We start from the raw sequence: 18,499 nt of genomic DNA, 5'->3' as shown, positions 1-18,499 counted from the left end.
GGTGCTCTGTCAGGTGGCGTGTGTGGGGTTCTTGCCCTGGCACGGCTGAGGGCTTGGAGTGTGTGAACTGGGGTGAACTGATGGTGCTGCGCCCGAGGTCCCAGTACTGGAGCAGAAGAGTGTACTCACTGCGAGAATTGAGGTGCTCCGGCAGACAGTGTGTGTGGGGTTCCTGGCACTGGCTCGGCTGATGGCTTTGAGTGTGTGAACTGTGTTGCACTGATAGAGCTGTGACCGAGGTCCCAGTACTGGAGCAGCAGAGTGTACTGACTGCGTGAACTGAGGTGCTCTGGCAGACGGCGTGTGTGGGGTTCCTGGCACTGGGACAGCTGAGGGCTTGGAGTGTATGAACGGAGGTGCACTGATGGAGCTGCAAGTGGGATGCTAGTATGGAGCAGAAGTGGGCACTGTCTCTAAGGATTGTGGAACCCTGGTAGAGCTGGGTGCCTAGTCTATAAGCAATTACAAGCGATCCTCCACCCTTGCTCTCAGCACACAGGCAGGCACACTTGGTAAAGAAACCAAGCCAAGTAAGGGCAGGAGCCAGGCAGCTGAGATAGGGTGCAGAAAGCCCACAAATACATAATGGGACCAAGATAACAGTCTGATGTATAGCCTTGTTTACAGCTACGCTCAAAGGAAGAATGCTCTCCAAGTGAAAAGGGAAGCTTTCCTGGAAAGGAGCAGGAAACAAAGTTTTAAAAAGTCCCCTACAGACCAGTTAACATGACAAAGCATAATTATACAATAGCTGGATCCCACTCCCACACAGAAGAAGGTGGGACAAAGAGGCATGTCTGACCACCGGCAAGCAAGGATTTTTAAATGACACTGAAACTAACAAATGAAATAGCTGAAAGCCCAAAGAAGAAGTATACTTAAAAGTATACAAGAGGTCGTACGCTTACCCTCGACCTAATGATCAGAAGAATATAGGAATCTTTCCATGCTACTAAAAGTCCCCACAGCAATGGAGAAACTAGAGGAATCAAGAACCTGTTGATTTATACAGAAACGGTGCATTTTGCAAATGTCTTCTGGGATCGAACATTTTAATAAGCACAATGTGAATGTACATTTTTAAACTTAATTTCTTAACAGTGAAGAACATCAAAAATAGCACTCAAATTACACAACAAACGGAGACTTGTTCATCCCAAGTTGTTCCTTGTAGCAATGAAATCAATACTAGAGATTTACATATATTTCTCTTGTTCTATTTTGTTCAACAGTGATCCATAGATGGTGGATTCATGCCTGGGAGAGTTGTGTGCTATACTAGTACACATAACATATAACATAACATGACACTTGGAATGATATATATTAAAATTAGTCTAGTGGGATATATTCTACTATAAGTGGTTATCTGGAAAACATGGCACTGGCTCTCCTAGGGCAACACTGGACCACCCTACTTTGTTCCACACTGATCTCTAGGGAGGAGTTAAGGTCTAGTTTCATCCCAACCTGTACATATTTCTATAAAAGGATATCCTTCAATAGTCATTTGGTCATTTAATTTAAAACCATGATCAATTTTAAAATGTGACTGACACATTAGTACTTTTTTTATAAAAGGATGGAAGACAGTAGTTCTTAAACGTTTGACTTCTTTGGACTCTAACTGGACCACTACTGTACTCCAGGAGCCCTGGCCTAATTAATGTTTAGACTTTTAATCTCAAAACAATGCATAAAAATTCTGTGACAAACACATCAAATAAATACACAAATGATCAAATACTTTATTTAGTCCACACAAAAAAAATACAAAAATATGAACTCTTAAATTTAATGGGAAGGTTGGAGCTTTTCCAAATATAGTTCTACTTCTAAAAGACAAAGCAATCACTTTCCAACTTTTGTTCCTAACACATGCTTACTTTTTATTGTTACATTCATTTGAGACCACCAGTCAGCCAAACCAGATTCCACTTACTGTGCTGGCCCTGCTCTTAAGAATCAAGCTAAGGATACCAACGTAAATGTTAGCATGCAGTTTCAAATTCTTCCACATTTTCATAGGTGTTTTAAAGTTTTAAGTTTTACATTTTCCTTCTTCATGTAGATGTACTTTGTTACTTTGCTAATATCATTAAATAACTACACAAATTGCGGACTCCAGGTTAAGAACTGTTGACATAAGCTACAACGACTGCCTCTCTTTTAAGAATAATGTAGAACACAACAAACACCTAAACTTGAAAAAGAACGTATCTAAAATCCTTAAAAAACTTTTCTAGACAAACTCAATATGGTGGTTATTAGGATGTGGTTGAGAGGTGTAGAGAGAAGCAGTATTTTGCTATTAAGACATAGAAACAACAGATTTAATTTTAAATAGTTCTTCTTCATGCGAACTCAGTCATTAGAAAAATCAATGTACTTTAATTCATATTATGTAAACTGACTGAAAATAATGGAAAATTAAGGTGCTCCATTGCCTTGCCCTGGTCCACAGTTTAAGTTTGAAGACTATCCTATTTGCTCCATTTCTTTTTACGCAAACAGACAAAATAGTGACAAATGAATCTGCTCCATGTTTTGGAGTGTCAATGAACTTCATTTAGTAACAATTTCATAGTTTGTGAAATGATTCTCTTTCTTAAGAATCATACGAATGACTCTTGTGAATACCCACCCGTCCCTCCTATTTCCACGCTGTCATACTAATGTTGCCACTGTAGAACATCTATAAACCCTACCAACTTTTAATAGGTACAATGAGACCTTAAACAATAAGATTACCACCTAGACATGTATCATGACATTTTATTAAATAAAATCATCAATAACAAATTGGAAAATATTACCTTTTCTCTCTTTCAAATATTCAGGGTCAACCAAGACAACACCATCTATAAGAAAATAAACATGAGAAGATCACATAAGTGTGTTATATATGAACAAGTTTAGTAAAACAATGATTGTAATTGTACTACATATTTACACAGCGCCTTGGGATCCATATCAATTGTCTATTTCAATTTTCTCATTACATGACAGATGCTGATGCAACAATATATTAATTCTGCACATGTGCTATAATTGAAAGATGTTCTACAGGATAAGGAATGCAGATTTACAGGTAGATACTAAGATTTGAGTAAACACAATGATTATTTCTAGCAACATGGAGATGTGATAGGAGGCATCAATGACAACGGTTGGACATTTCCTGAAATTCTGCTTTTGAAGATCTAGCAGTGAAAGTGCTAACTTTAGAGTGTGGAGAATGATTTTAACATAAGTAGGCAATTAGTTAAAATACTAATAGAGCATATGACCATTCAGTTGTTCTGAAACTAATTACATACAGGTACATAAATCTGAATTCTGACCCGGGCAGGAGAAAATGCAGCTTAGATCTTGATCTAAGATGATCTGTTCCCCATGATGGTGGTATGCCTATCTCACATTGAAGAGGTCCTATGTTTATATAATCTTAGCACAGCGCTGGTGGACCACCAATGTGCTTTTAATTATTTTTGGATAGACATGTTCTACAACTAATTCCGAGCACAACACTGTCCCTTGATGAATATTATACTGATATTGTACCAGTATTCTTTCAAAAGTATCATAGGACCTGGGAGTAGGGGTGATTGGGGGCTGCAAATAGCCAAGCTGGAGTCCAGAATGTGAAATAGCAGTAAAAATGCCTTTAGATTTTGTGTTTATCTTGTCACATTTTCTTTGAGTTCAAAGAGAAAGGTCAAATGTCATGCTGGAAAATTATTAGTTATTCAGAAACGTGTTCATTTGTATTTCTCTGACTGAAATGTGAGAAGAATTTGTAAAAGTGACCTAGGTAACAATCTTGCTTCGGTACAGGAAGGGAAAAAGGCTATGTAGGTTGTCAGCTTTTTTCTAGCACACAGCAACATATAAATACCCGTATTTTCCGGCGTATAAGACGACTGGGCGTATAAGACGACCCCCTACTTTTCCTGTTAAAATATAGGGTTTGGGCTATACTCGCCGTATAAGACTACCCCTCTTCCAACGCACACCAAATAAAAATTAAAAAACATCAGATTTGATTTTAATATGGTAATTTAAATTCAAATACTTATGACATGCAGGTACGTAGTAAGAAAACTGTCACTTATAAACATAAGGCTGTTTGTCATCAAACATGTAAACATAAAACAGTGCAAGTGGATTAAACTTTTCCTAATTCACTCTAAAGCTGAAAGGAAGGATAAGACAATAAACCCATGGAAACTGCCATGCTGTTTGTTTTCTAAGCTGTCAACCAAATTGGAACTGAAGATGGTAGGAGGAAGATAACAAACAAACAAACAGAGAGAGAGAGCAAGTGCCGGGCAAGATCCTGGGGAGTCAGCAACGCCCATCATAACTCCTAGCTATTTTTACAGGACTTGCTGGCTTGACAGTTTCTCTTTAAAAGCCTTCAAAATCCTCCTGTTCGTCATCTGATATCATAAGTAAATCAATTACATCTTGTGGTACATTTGTAAGGCAGTCATCGTATGGATCTAATTCCGTATCAGATGGTGTGGTCTCAGCTTCGGCTTTCTCTTCATCTTGCCACAAGTAGTCGTCCTCCATACCATCTAATGAATTTGATATGCCACACTTCTTGAAAGACTTGATTACTGTTTCTGCATCAATATCATTCCAGGCTTTTATGACAAACTTGCACAAAACATCCAACTGTGGAGCACGCATGTTTCCTCCTTTTGTGAATGACTTTTCGCCGCTAACCATCCACTCATTCCACTGTTCTCAAATGCGATCTTTAAATGGCTTGTTTAGGCACACATCCAGTGGCTGTACCAACGATGTCAATCCTGCAGGAATAACTGCTGCATCTGTGTTTATTCTTGCCAGCCTTTGCTTGGTGCTGGGAGTTAAATGAGCCCTGAACATATCCCACACCAGTAGACTACGTTTTTGAGTCCACCTGGTCGCCTGCTCCATACATTATCAAGCCATAGCTTTACCCCTTCTTCATCCATCCAGCCTTTTTCATGTACATGTACAAAACAACCAACAGGAAACTTGAGTTTCGGCATTGTTTTTCTTTTAAAAATAATCATTGGTCTCAGTTTGGCACCATCAGCTGTGCATGCTAGTACACTGTAAAACTGGACTTCTCATGTCCTGTTGTTTTAATTAAAATTGTTTTTGCACCTTTTGGATGGACAGTTCTATTTCCAACCATATCAAAATTCATTGGAGTTTCATCCATATTTCCGATACTACTTAACGCATAGCCATGTTTATTGCGCTGTTGTATATCATATCGATGGAAACTATTTACTTTGGCTTCAAGATCTGCAGGTAATTTTTGTGCAATTTTCGTCTTTTGCCTCAGTACCAGATTATGCCTTTCAAAGAATCTAGTACACCAGGATACAGTGGCTTTAAATCTGTTGCTGTGATCTGGGTTAGATTTGGCCCACTGAAGGGCAAACAAAAGTATTTGATTTCGTGTCACTATATAACCACTTTGGCGATGCTCATTCACCATGTCTGCTACATGTTTTTCGAGTTCTGGCCAATGTGGGGTGCCTCTTCTTAATGCACACTTACCCCTTGGCATACTCCTTAATGCTTTTTCATTTGCTTTCCAGTCCCGAACCATCTTTTCTGTTACTCCATATTGTCTTGCAGCAGCACAGTTATTATGTTCCATGGCAAAGTTTACAACTTTAAGTTTGAAACTGGCTTCATATTTCTTTCTTCTTGCTGGTGGAGCCAGGATGGGGTCTTGTCTGTTAGCCATTTGTATACTGTACTGTATGTACTGGTGCTGTACTGTATGAACTGGTACAGATACTGGTACTGGTACTGGTGCTGTGCTGTACTGTATTCACCACCACATGTATCTGCTCACCAGATTGCCTTCCATCAGAATCACCAACAATACAACAACCAGCCAATCACGGAGAATGAATATTATATTTAAGATTGTTGAAACTGCAGTACAACCAAAGTTAAATGCGGTCAAAATGTATATTTTTTTATAATATTGTCATATCCCAATCGAAAATGGCCGTTACTATATGGTAATCTCCTAACATGTGCCATGCGCGAGAAGAAAGAAACAGAAAACAGAAAACAAATGTTGTTTCTATGGTACCGTAATAGCGCGCTTTGAATAGCCTGGGGCATGCGCAGGAACACGCGCCTGCCCAGACAACTGCCAGCGAGGACGCGGAACCCATCGTACGCTTGGAATTCATTTCCAAATGCAGCGTACGGTGGTTCAGCTACAGGGCGCCTGTCCCTGAAGTTTCGGCACGCCGTATACCGGCGTATAAGACGACCCCCGACTTTTGAGGAGATTTTCAGGGGTTAAAAAGTCGTCTTATACGCCGGAAAATACGGTACCTGTAAATAAATGATACACATTTCAAAATATATCTGCAATTAAGAGGGAACAAATGAAGCACATTTTCTTGTAATTCTGAAGTTTGATGAAAACAAAGATTTTAATAGGATCAAAACAAATCAGGACGCATTACTTGATGACGCGCAAATGATAACTATGTGATAAGAACCAAATTCCACTCACTATTGTTTGAGTGCTACATAGTTTTACCAATAAAACTGTATGCCTGTGCGAATTTAGTGGCCGTTTCAACGTAAAATGTGCTGTCTGTAAATGACGATGCACACTCATAACAGTGCCCCAAAATGCACCACTGTCCACATACATGCCACACCCTTACCATTCTGCTAATGAATTGGTGTGGTACATTTACTACGCATGTTTTTTGGTGTGACGCTTGGATTTTTCACAATCACTATGAATTTAGAAATGTAACATTATTGGCAGCATCCCCAATCTGAAAGTGGTTCCAGCACCACTGACAGGTATAGACGTAAAGCATGCTCTCAGCATCATTGATTTTCTGGGACAATAGCCAACACTTGCATGTCTGGATGTGGATGGCTGCCCTCAGGTATTTATTTTTCTGGAGGAGGATCTGGCAAAGATACAATGGTGCATGAAACAGAGCTGGTTATACCTCACTATAAAGAAAACAACTATTACAATTCGATTTAAATTAAAAAGAACAGAAACACACTCTGATCCATCATCCTCTCTTTTTAAATACAGCTTCAGCATCCATATAGACAATGATAAGACTGTGGCCAGGGCAGCTGGTAATTTGTATCTAGGATTAATAAAAACCCACACAATCACTAGCACCTGCTGCTCTAATCTAAAAGCAGGTAAAGTCCAGCAAAAGAAACACAATTTTCATTCCGAAGCGAGAAAAAACATATCACTGTTCCAATTCACCTGGGGTATAAAGGTTATGAGTAAAATGGAAGAAAACTTGTAAGAGAATTTCTCTTCAATGGTGCTAAGTATATCTATGGCTAAAGCCCAACAGTTGCAAATGACATGTAGATAGATGGTGATCTTTGCTGATACATTGTGTTTTGTTAACTGTTATGTTTCGGTGTTATGGTATTGTGCAGAGACATTTTAAGGAATGGACTTAGCGGGCAATTCCTGAGGCCCCTACCTTCCAAGTAGCTCACGGTAAAGTAAAGGTTCTATCTATCTAGCTTACCTCTGTCTATTTGAATATCCCAGCCTCTCTTCTGTCTGCCTACCTCCCCCTCCGAGTCTGTCTCTCTTTGGTCAGTGTTTTCTTAAGGATTTTTGGAGGTCCTGGAAAAACACATTTCAACTATTTTGCGTGGTTCTGAAAATTTGTTTGGCATCATGAAAGATTCAATTAACAGAAAATGAGTAATTATGTTCAAATTTCTTATGAACAGGGGCCCCAAAATATGTCTTGCCAAGGGCCCTAAAAATCCTTAAGAAAACACTGATGTTGTGTTACCACAAAACAATGTTAAAATATCACTGTCGAAGTTCTGAATATTTAAGTGATCCCAATCAGCCTAAAGCCATGTCCCAGCTCGGTCTCAAAATAACACTTATCCTGTTCACTTTATCTGATCCGCAGAGGCTGTTCACGATGTTGATCTTATTCGAAATAAAAACATGCTCAGGAGAATATTGTCATTTGGACAGCCAATCAAAATATGCAGTCTTAATTTGTGGCTGCAATACCAATCACCCTAGTGTGAGCTGAAGAGACTCCAATGTTGTCATAGCAGTCCCTCTCCCTTGTCCAGCACGGCTGACTATCAGTGAGGGTATCTTCTGGTGCTAGCAGTCAATGTTCAAGTGAGGGGGAAGGATGCTGTGCATCCCATGTGGCTACTGGTAAATCCCAAGCAGTCTTTTCCAGTCTCCTTCAGACTCATAAGTCAGATAGAGAGAAATGATTTCACAGTAAGGCCTCTGACATCAGGAGTCTGAAGCAAATCTTGACCATATTCCAGGATTTTATCCATTTATCTTTTAAACAACTTGCCATAATGATTGTGTGACAATTCACATTGCTTACTTAATCTAGGACCTCACATCTAACACACCAAAGGATGTATGAAGATTGAGAAGCTTTTATTTTTATTTGATGCCAATCTTTATGATTTTGTATCCGTGCAAGGCACCAGCTCTCCTCCTGCTGCTACATCACTCTTGCCCGTGTCTTCCTCTTGCTTTTTCTTCCGTTTTTTGAGGAGTGCCTTCTCCCTGCTCTTCCCTCATTCTCACTGTTTTCCCCTTGCTTTCCCCCCCTTTTTTTGTTCCCTCTCCTTACTTTTTCCTCATTCTCACTGATTTCCCTTTGCTTCCCCCTGAATTTTTTGTTCCCTCTCCTTGCTTTTTCCTCATTTTTACTGCTTTCTCCTTGCTGTTTTCCCCTATTTTTTGTGTGCCTTCTGTTTGCTTTTCCCTCATTCTCACCGCTTTCTCTTTGCTTTTTTCCCCTTTTTTTTGTGCACCTTCTCCTTGCTCTTCCCTCGTTCTCACTGCTTTCTCCTTGCTTTGCCCCCTTTTTTGTGTGCCTTCTCCTTGCTTTTCTCTCATTCCCACTGCTTTCCTTGTTTTATCCCTATTTTCTGTGTGCCTTTTTCTTGCTTTTTCCTCGTTTTCACTGCTTTCTCCTTGCCTTTTCCTCCTTTTTTGTGTACCTTCTCCTTGCTTTTCCCTCTTTTACACTGCTTTCTCAGGGGGCTGTAAGCGCCTGCATACGCTGTCGGGTGATTAAATGCTCTTTACAAAACCTCATTGACTGATATTGGATTTATAGTTTAGAAACCATAGAAGCCAGAAGCTTTGGTTTGAATGTCATTCTTACATCAAACACAGGTCAAAATTAGCACTAACAAAGCTATTCTTTCCAATAATTAAGGGTATTTATTTGTTTTATACTATATAATCATGGCCATTGCCATCCTTAATCACCTGAATTGCAAATCATACCATTCATTATTTATAATTTAATCTTTAAAATATAAATTATTCCACATCGACTGAACCGGTAAAAGGGTATTCACATCTGTACTGTATAAATTAAGGCGTGCAGTCTGTTTTTGCACTGCAACTAGTATGCAAGTTTTATTTCATATTGCGCTACTATTGGTATAGTAACCAGTCGCAGAACAAAATGCACATGTGCAGAAACTAATAAAAACTCCTGCCTCATTAATATGTATGAGGCAGAAGCCCTTTTTTGTGCACCCTGCAGCGCAAAGCCCTACGGTCAGTGCTTAATTTGCGCTGGTGATCGGCACAGGCACTGAATTGTTAATACCGGTACTTACTTATGACAGTCTATGATACAGTGGCAATGTATGCCCATTTTCTAGGGAAGCACATCAGTTTAACAATTAAATATGAATTTAAAACATAATTCTAGCACGTCCATATCATTCTTACTGTTTTGGGTGACGTGGAAGTGTCCAAAATGTCAGAGTTAAAGGAGTGTGCTATTTAGTAGGAAACATTTATGCTGTAATGAAAGAGGCAGTGGCCCCCGGAACAATACTTTGAGCCCTGGCACATGTTTATTTATAAATTAAGCAATGATTGCCTCCTCATCCATTCCTCATCTTATTTCCTACTATATGCACCTCATGAGGTGAGGCATGACCACTACCACACTTAGCAAGAACACTATAAAGTAAAAAAAGAAAAAAATACCATTAAAGGGAGACGAGGGCAAAGAACATGATGATATACTAATTCTCCATGGCCACTCCTTAAAAGAGAAGGAGGGAGGGAGTTAATATAAGTAATGGGACGAAGAATTAGGAATCAGAGTAATGAAGATTACCGGTAAGTAATCCAAACATTATGGTTTGCTGAGGATGCGTGGATGGAAGCCTACAATGGACATAAGACTTAAGTCCCTCCATTTACATTCCATGAACCTCCAACTTCAATTTTACCAGTCCCCTACACTACTGTATTCTCTCTAAATGCTGACGAACACCATTCAAAAGGTGGACGCTAAAGGGTCTCAGTAACTGATCATCCACAGTCATAAACCATTGGTACAATGCATTTCAACTTGCATAAGAGATGCGGGTGCCCATTACAAGCCCCCTTTCTTTCCAAGTCATTATGTGGCACAAAGGGCCTCATTATGACATTGGCGGTAAATACTGCCTACTGCCACCGCGACAGCCGCCAACATACAGTCACCATGGCAATCAACCACAAACCGTATTATGACCGTAGACGAAATACCGCCAGAAGGCTGGTGGTATTCCATCGACGGTCATGGCGGCAGACGGCGGTAAGGTGGCGCTCCTGCCAGCAGCAGCGCCACGTCAGAAAAACACTGCCCATCGTATCATGAGCCATGATACGGCCTGGCGGTGTTTTTCTGGCGGACGCTGCTGCTGGCAGCAGCGCCACGTCCCGTCTCCTGCCAGAGGACCCCCTGACAACAGGTAAGTCGGGTTCTCTGACAGGAGAGGGGGTGGGGGGGTGTTGTGTGAGTGTGTGGGGGTGTTGTGTTGGGGGGTGTCTATTTTTGTATGTGTGCATGCGGGTGTGAATGAATGAATGTGAGTGTACGTGTATGTTGTGTGTTGTGAATGCGTGTGTGCTACAATGTATGTTAGTGTGTGTTGCGGGGTGTGGGTATGTATGTGTGCATGCATGGGTGGATGTGGGCATGCATGTGTGTATGAGTGTGTATGTGTGTGAGTGTGGGTGTGTTGATGTCGGGGGGGTCGGGAGTGGAAGGGGGAGGGGGAAAGGGGAGACCCCTATCAGTGCCAGGGAAGTAATTCCCTGGCACTGATAGTGGCTACTGCCATGGTTTTCGTGACGGTAAGATTGCCACGAAAACCATGGCGGTAGGCGGGGTCATAATCCCGAGGGTAGGATTGTGACGGCCGCTGGGCTGGAGACTGAAGACTCCAGCCCGGCGGCTGTACCACCCTGGCGGACGGAGTGATACATTGGCGGTTTGGCTTGAAGCAAATCGCCAATGTCATAATTTGGGAAAAGGCACCGCGAGCCTGTTGGCAGTACCTTTCCCCAAATTACTGCAGTCCACCAGGGTCATACTGACCCCCAAAGTGTATTTTGTAATTAAGAAAGACATTTCCAACTCGCAAAGTACACTTTATACATTGCAACCTGCATTTCCACAGTTGTAAAACCTGAAAAGGTCATTAATTCAAAGGCTTAGGGTGCATTAAGCAGCCTTCTGTAAGACAAAAATACTCATTCGAACGCATTGTTCTCATAGTACAAAAACATGGACACCTACAGCTATTTAAGCTCAGTTACTTAATCTTGTCACTTTTTAACTCTTATTCTAACTTTAAATGAACATTTGTCCATTTCCAAAAATTAATGTAATAATTGAAACAGGTAATTTTTCTTTCAACTTATATGTAGTAAACAAACACAAAACCAGGGGCCTAAGTATAGTACCTGCACACTGAGACAAGAAACTAATGCCCACACAGCATAATTAAATACACAATTGAAGATGGAGCTACACATGTAAAAAGATATCCATGCAAATAAATACAAAAACACCAACAGAGACCTATACACACACACCATTAGACCCTCCAGCAGAGAAACTGACATAAACAGAGACAACTAATACATAGACCAACAGGCATTAAGGCTAAATACACAGAGGACTGCAGAGTAACAGCCTGTGACACACACAGACCAAAAGAAATACAGGTACAAAGAATTCAGGCTGGGGAGAGATATGGGGTAAAAAAATGGTTTGGCCCCATCTCTTGGCCCTGGCCGTGACTGTAGGAAACACACACACCCTGGTTAAAAAAATTAAACCTCCTGGTATGGTCAAGCGGCCAAGGAGAAGGTGTTTGCCCTGCATTGGCCAAGAACCAGGGAGGCAGAGTTTGCTTTATTTCCTCCTCAGCCTTGCCTTAGCTACCACCATCGAGGTAGCAAAGGGGAGCTAGAAAAATACCCCCCAAAAATACCCCAGAGTGACATGTCCATATAAATTCTCTCACCTTGGTAGAGGGTGAAAGGGGAAAATAGCCCCCGCCACCTCGCAGGTATGGGTGAAGTTCAGCACTGAACTCCACTTGCCCTTACGCAAAGCAGGTTTAATTTAGTTTTGACAACCCCTTCACCCTTGGACAAGGCTGAGGGGTGTGAGGGCACACACTTAATTTGCTCTTGAAAAAGACAGGTGTAGTAATCACACTAACCTCTGCCACAGGCAATGCGTGAGTGGTAAGTGTCCCTAATATCCCCCTGCTACTAGGCAAAGTTGGGTTGTAAAAAGAAAAAAACCTAACCAAACCACACATTGACATAACCTAATCATCACCAATGAAGCAAATAGGGGAACACCAAAGGAGGTGGAGGAGGTAGGCACTTAGAGGCACTACAACAGGGACAGATGTCACCTAGAAGGGCTGCGGGATGAAGGAGCATATATAGAGGGACTGCAGTGTATTAAAGGGCAGCACACAGCGTGTGTATTAGGGTGGTGGGCACATAGGTGCTGTAGTTGGCCTAAAGAGGGAATACAGGTGGGGTAGGGGCAAGTAGCAACAGCAGGAGGTCATGAGCACATACACGGTCTGCAGGAGCAGGGCAGGATGGCACACAAAGGGGCTGCGGGGTTGAGGCAGAGTGGAACATCACGGGGTGGCAGAAAGCTATAGAGGCCACGGGGACACAGGGAGCTATACAGGGACTGCGTATGGCACACACAAAAAAGGTAGCAGGTAGTTGGACAGTAGTTCCACCATCATACGTCATCACACACCACCTTATGTCTACAAATCTAATAATTCATGCCACTGCACCTACTAATAAATTCAAACACATTCAACATAGTTTTTCTAAAATAGCCAATATTATGCATGCATACAACCAAAATCATATGCAATACATTAAGCAAATCTCAAATTAACCTGTGCTCAACCCCCTGGTAGCTTGGCCCAGAGCAATCAGGCTTAACTTAGAGGCAAGTTGTAAAGTATTTATGCAATACTTCAAATAGTAACAGAGACAACACACCACAAAAGGAGCCCTAAACAGAGTTAGATTAATATAGTAGAATTTAATAAATAAAACAAGACCAAAACAACAAACATCCAACTAGTAGAACCAGAGACATTGAATTTTAAATGTTTGGGTAAAAAGAGCACCAAAAGGCATAAAGTGCCAACTGTGTACAGCTGGTCGCGCTGGACCGGGACAAAGTTACAAGTTCACGCCGACTGTGATGGAGCTCGGGCTTGCTACAGGGACCCGTTAGGCTCGCTGAACAAAAGTACCTTTATTACTAGTTTGCGGAGCGTTGCATGGATCCGATAAAAGATGTTGCACAACTGAGGTGATGCGTTGGTTCCTAGATGCAACAAGGCTGCAATTCGAGATCCTGTTGCATCGACATGTTGATGCGTCTTACAATGAGAAGTCTGGGCTTGGGGATGACGTGCAGTTGGGGCGCTGAGTAATGTTCCGAAGAGCTGCAATGAGGAGTCTGGAGTCATCGTCGAAGCTGCTGTTGGTGAGAGATGTGAGGGCCTGCGCAAGGGATATGTCTTGCAGCGGTGGGTCCGAAGGCGATATGGGTTATGGAAGCAATGCGAGACTTTGTGATGGATCCAAACCACACAGCAGCAGAGTTGCCGTTCTTCAGAAGCACAGCAGTCCTTCCTGGCAAAGCATCCACAAGTCCAGAAGTGTACTGTGGTGGTGGTGTCTGAGGTCTAGTATTTATCCCACAGTGCCCTGGTTCTGGAAGGTGGGAGAAACTTCTAGACAATGGCTTTGAAGTGCAAGGAATTCTCTTCCTCCCCTTCCTGGCTCCAAACTGTCTGGAGTGACAACACAGGGTTGAGATGCTCTTTGTGTGTGGACAAGACACAGCCCATTCAGGTCTAAGTGAGGCTGTGTCCAGCTCCTCCCTCCCATCCTGCCCGGGGAAGGCGGATCAAGTCACACATAAGCTCCATAGTTTGAGGCTGTCTAGGAAGAATACACAGAGTTCAACTCTCTGGCACCATTTTCAGGTTTGTTATATTGGTGGGATCCTAGACTCAAAGGTACAGTTGAGTATCACTGGTAAATTGCTGTTTGCAGATAGATTTGTCTTGGGGTTTTGTGGCAAGAGGTTCAATGTATAAGTTGAAATGTTAAGGTGAAAGAATGGAGCTTTGAGGAATGTTTTATCTTACTTCGAGTGTGACTGATTGAAGGGAGTCTAATTTTAAGTATCGATTTACTGAAGACAGAGAAAATATTTGACACCACTTTGAGATAGTTCCCTTGATTCAAATTCTTAATCTTAGGATATGAGTGAGTGAATATATATATAATTGTACTCACTTTTTGATAAACACAAAATGTTTCATGCATGAATTTGAAGTGTCACCTCTGCTTGCGAAAATGGCAGATATTCGAATCACTGTGCTATTAGTAATCAAATGCTCGCCAACTCAAAGTTTTTTGGCCCTTTGACAGGAAGCAAAGACTAGTGTATTTCAAAAGTAGACCTTACTACCGATCTTCTCACTGTAAATTATGACTAGCGCTATTCTGGTTGCAATAATCCTAATGTGCAGACCACAACTCTCCCTCATGGGAAACAATGGTGTTGATATAATTTTTTGATTGCTTCTTGTTAATCTCTTTATAAAGGCCAGAGGTTGTCTCAATATGCTGGTAGGGGAGGAGACCAAGTAAGGACAAAGAGAGATGAGTCTCTGTGTTTGATTAAATTTACTATAATGTTTGTAAAGACTACCTGTTCGTGTTCATTATTAACATTGCATGAAGTGCAATACAAAAGAAGCATTATGACGAAAACCTCAATTTAATCAGCAAAGCATTATCTGAAGCCAAATCTATTCTTAATACTTAAAAGGTGAATATTTCATGAAGAGAAAACCCTACCTAGGCCTCATTAATGCTTCCACATCCGGGAAGAACAGATCTTCAAAAGGACAGGGACAGATGTGGTTCTGAAACTCAATGTAAACTGACAAGTAATCCACCTAAGTGAAACTAGAACACAACTTTTGCGCAGCTTGTTACTGTCTTGTGGGCACTTCTCTGGCATACCAGAAAGAGGTTCAAGGTTAAGTCATATGTGATAACTGAGGATTAAACCACAAAGATGAAATAATGTTGATGTTAATGCAAAGGGTGTGTGCTCAATAGCTAGGGTTACTACTCAGCTCACCAGCATTTATGAGACTGGTCCTTGGAATGCCACCCTCTGGCTTCTGCTGGTGGGTACAGTGGGTTTCTCTGCACTCTTTAACATTATTTCTAAGATCTTCAAGCTGGCAGATAACTGCACACAATCTGGACAGAGTTTAAGCAGAGTGCTCCACCAAAGAGGAAAGGAGCTACAATGATTTCCAAACTCAATGAGGCACCAGGGAAGAATGCACAAATATCTGGCTTGGTACATATAATCAGTGCAGGCCACAGAGCTTTAGTCAGACAGCAGGTTTGGCCCCAGCCTGGGGGAAATTAGCATATCAAAAGTGATGAGCTTGAATTAATCTCAGCCAATTGTAATTACCTGGGCTGCATCCCAGACAACTGTTTTTTACACACCATGCTACCTTAGTTTGGAACCATCAACATGCAAATCAATCTTGTTCATGCTCCAGTAGGAACAGTCTAGCCATAACTGCCAGGCCAGATCCTCCCTGAGCCAAAACACAAACAAGCTAGGACCGGTTTTGGACTGATCTGCCAAGTATAGCTTGGTTCTAGTGACACAGTGACACAGTGTGCTTGGGACCTGCATCTGAGCATATCTTTCCCACTTAGGGTGACAAACTAAGGTATACAAAAGAAGCGATGGATGGAATGATTGAATTAATGTCATCCACTAGTAATTACTCAGGAACGACTCCCAGAGCATTTTGTTTGCACACCATGACACCTCAGTTTAGACCCAGTCATGTGCAGATGAGTCCTGACCCTGCTCCAATGGGAACAATCCAAGCCAAACTGCCAGGTCCTCCCGGAGCTGGAACACAAGCAAACTAGGACTGGTTTTGCCCTAGTTAGGGCTCATCAGCCAGTTATAGCTTCGTTTCAGTGTCAAAGCGTGCACAGGACCCATGTCTGGGCATAAACTGAGGTGGCATTCTGTGAAAAAATAATGATGGGTTGGGGTGTGACCTTGAGGAATTACAAGTGGCTGAGAATAATTCAAGTATTCCAGCTATCTCTTTTTTTCGTCAGTGTGGAGGAAATTAGCAGAACTCATTGCCACATACATTAAGGCACCAATACAGAACCACAGAATGTGGACTGGCTTATAGGTCCAATGTAAGGAAAAGCCTCTTTTTGCATGATCACCCCCAGATTGTTGGACTGATGCTGCTAGGTGTTTGACTCAGAAAGTGCATTGGGACCTGTTAACAAGACCCTAATTACAGCGCTCTAATCTTTAAAATGTATATGTGCAATTGAGAGACATCGGTTAACTTACTTCTAAATCCCTAGTATATGGTACCAGCAGTACCTAAGGTCTATAAGTCAAATGTCACTCATGGACTGAAGCACCTAGTGTACCACTGCAAGCATGAAAGAGCAAAGCATGACTCCCAGGCTGCCGTTTTAGACTGGCGTATTGGTTTGTAAACTTTGCCATTTCAGTCCTTGAGAGAGCCCAATCTTCCTTTTTAATATTTATCGGTCACCCCTAAGGTAAGCCTAAAATTCGGTAAAGGCAGGGTGAATTATATTAAAAAAGGACATGTGTCTTGATGAATTTATATGTCCTGACAGTAAAAGCCCCACATTGTAATTTTCATTGCAGCAAGGCTGGTAGCCCCATTGGCCAGTATGAAGTTACATGCTGAAAACTCATCAGTGCTCACTTCCAGCTTGGACTACTATTTCTGATACTTCAAGATATCAAAATAATTAACATTAAACGCCAGATTTGTTACCTAGGTCGAATTTAATGTAACTATATTACAAACAGTAGCTTTAGAAATGTGCCATTTTGTTGCCTCAGTTTTCCAGTAGCTATTTTCTGTTGCAAGCAGCATCTCTCCTCAAAACAGCCTGATGCCCTCCTGAGGAGAAGGGAAGAGTCACATGAAGGGGAACAAAAGATGTGCCAAGGGAAGAGGTGTGACTTCCTCCTAGTAGGATGGCCAAAGTAGGTCTGAACAAAAGCGGTTAGCTTCAAAGAGAAAGCTGCTTTTGGTGGGTAAATGTGAGTCACACTAGTAAAGGGCTGCTCTTTTGTTTAGGTAGACAGACTCATTTTGAGGCGAGGGGAGATGCCCATTGTCATACTGGTTTTTCAAGGAGAGTGTAGCCCCCCTCCCAGGTAGACATACCTACAGGTTGGGCTAGGGAGCTCCACACATCAAGAAAAGGGTCTGGTCAACAAGGAGAGAGGGGAAGCCCATTGCCAAACTGTTTTTTCAAGAGGTTATAGACCCCAAGTAGCTATACCTATGGTTGTGCACATCAAGAGAAGGGTCTTGCCATGTTAGGAGTAGGCAGAATAATCCACTCTGGGATAGCTAGATTCCACACTTCACAGGAAGTAGTCATCAGGAGGAGGTCCTGGTAGGCCATTGGCCAACCCCTAAGCTTGTAGCATGCATAAAAGTGGCACCCCTAACACCCAGAACTCATATTGCTACTGAACTGGGGAGAGAACTGAATAAGGAGTGCCCTTCTGCTCCTCGGACCCAGCAAAGAGAGGCTGCACCAAAGATTGGGCTTCACCTGCTGAGCCTGAGGACTGGCAAACAGAAGATTGCGTCTGCTATGCCCACTCGTGAAAAAGTTGCCCACATGTGCTAGACGGAAGAAATGACTCCAAGAGTCATGTGGCTGACTACCTATTACCGCCACAGAGTCATAAAAGCTAAGAGGCCTTGTGAGCCCAGCGTTAAGATCCCTGACTGTTGGTAGACACCAAGGTGCAACGTGAAAGACCAAGTCTTGACCCTCACAAGGTGCTCTGAATTTGCTGAATCCGTGAAGGCCATCAGACTGTACTCCGGTCACCCTGCAAGAAAGTTATTGCATTTAAAGGAAACCGCTGGCTTTGCTGTAACCAGAAACCAGTTGACCAGTGGCAACTTACCCACACTTGACATTACCCAGACACTATGAGAGATCGACCCC

The 18,499-nt window shown here is 42.0% G+C and overlaps 1 protein-coding gene across 4 annotated transcripts in view; it reads right to left on the bottom strand.

The window, feature by feature from the left end:
- LOC138249738 (beta-arrestin-1) overlaps positions 1 to 18,499 on the bottom strand; it is a 702,383-nt gene that overhangs the window by 153,780 nt on the left and 530,104 nt on the right. For all 4 annotated transcript variants that reach the window (XM_069203796.1, XM_069203797.1, XM_069203794.1 and 1 more), the window contains exon 4: positions 2,817 to 2,861. In XM_069203796.1, the coding sequence (XP_069059897.1) occupies positions 2,817 to 2,861 (45 nt within the window). The remainder of the gene's footprint in view (positions 1 to 2,816; positions 2,862 to 18,499) is intronic.

The sequence above is a fragment of the Pleurodeles waltl genome, chromosome 8, assembly GCF_031143425.1.
Source record: "Pleurodeles waltl isolate 20211129_DDA chromosome 8, aPleWal1.hap1.20221129, whole genome shotgun sequence".
Classification (NCBI taxonomy): Eukaryota; Metazoa; Chordata; class Amphibia; order Caudata; family Salamandridae; genus Pleurodeles; species Pleurodeles waltl.
This window is presented reverse-complemented; position numbering and strand designations above follow the sequence as displayed.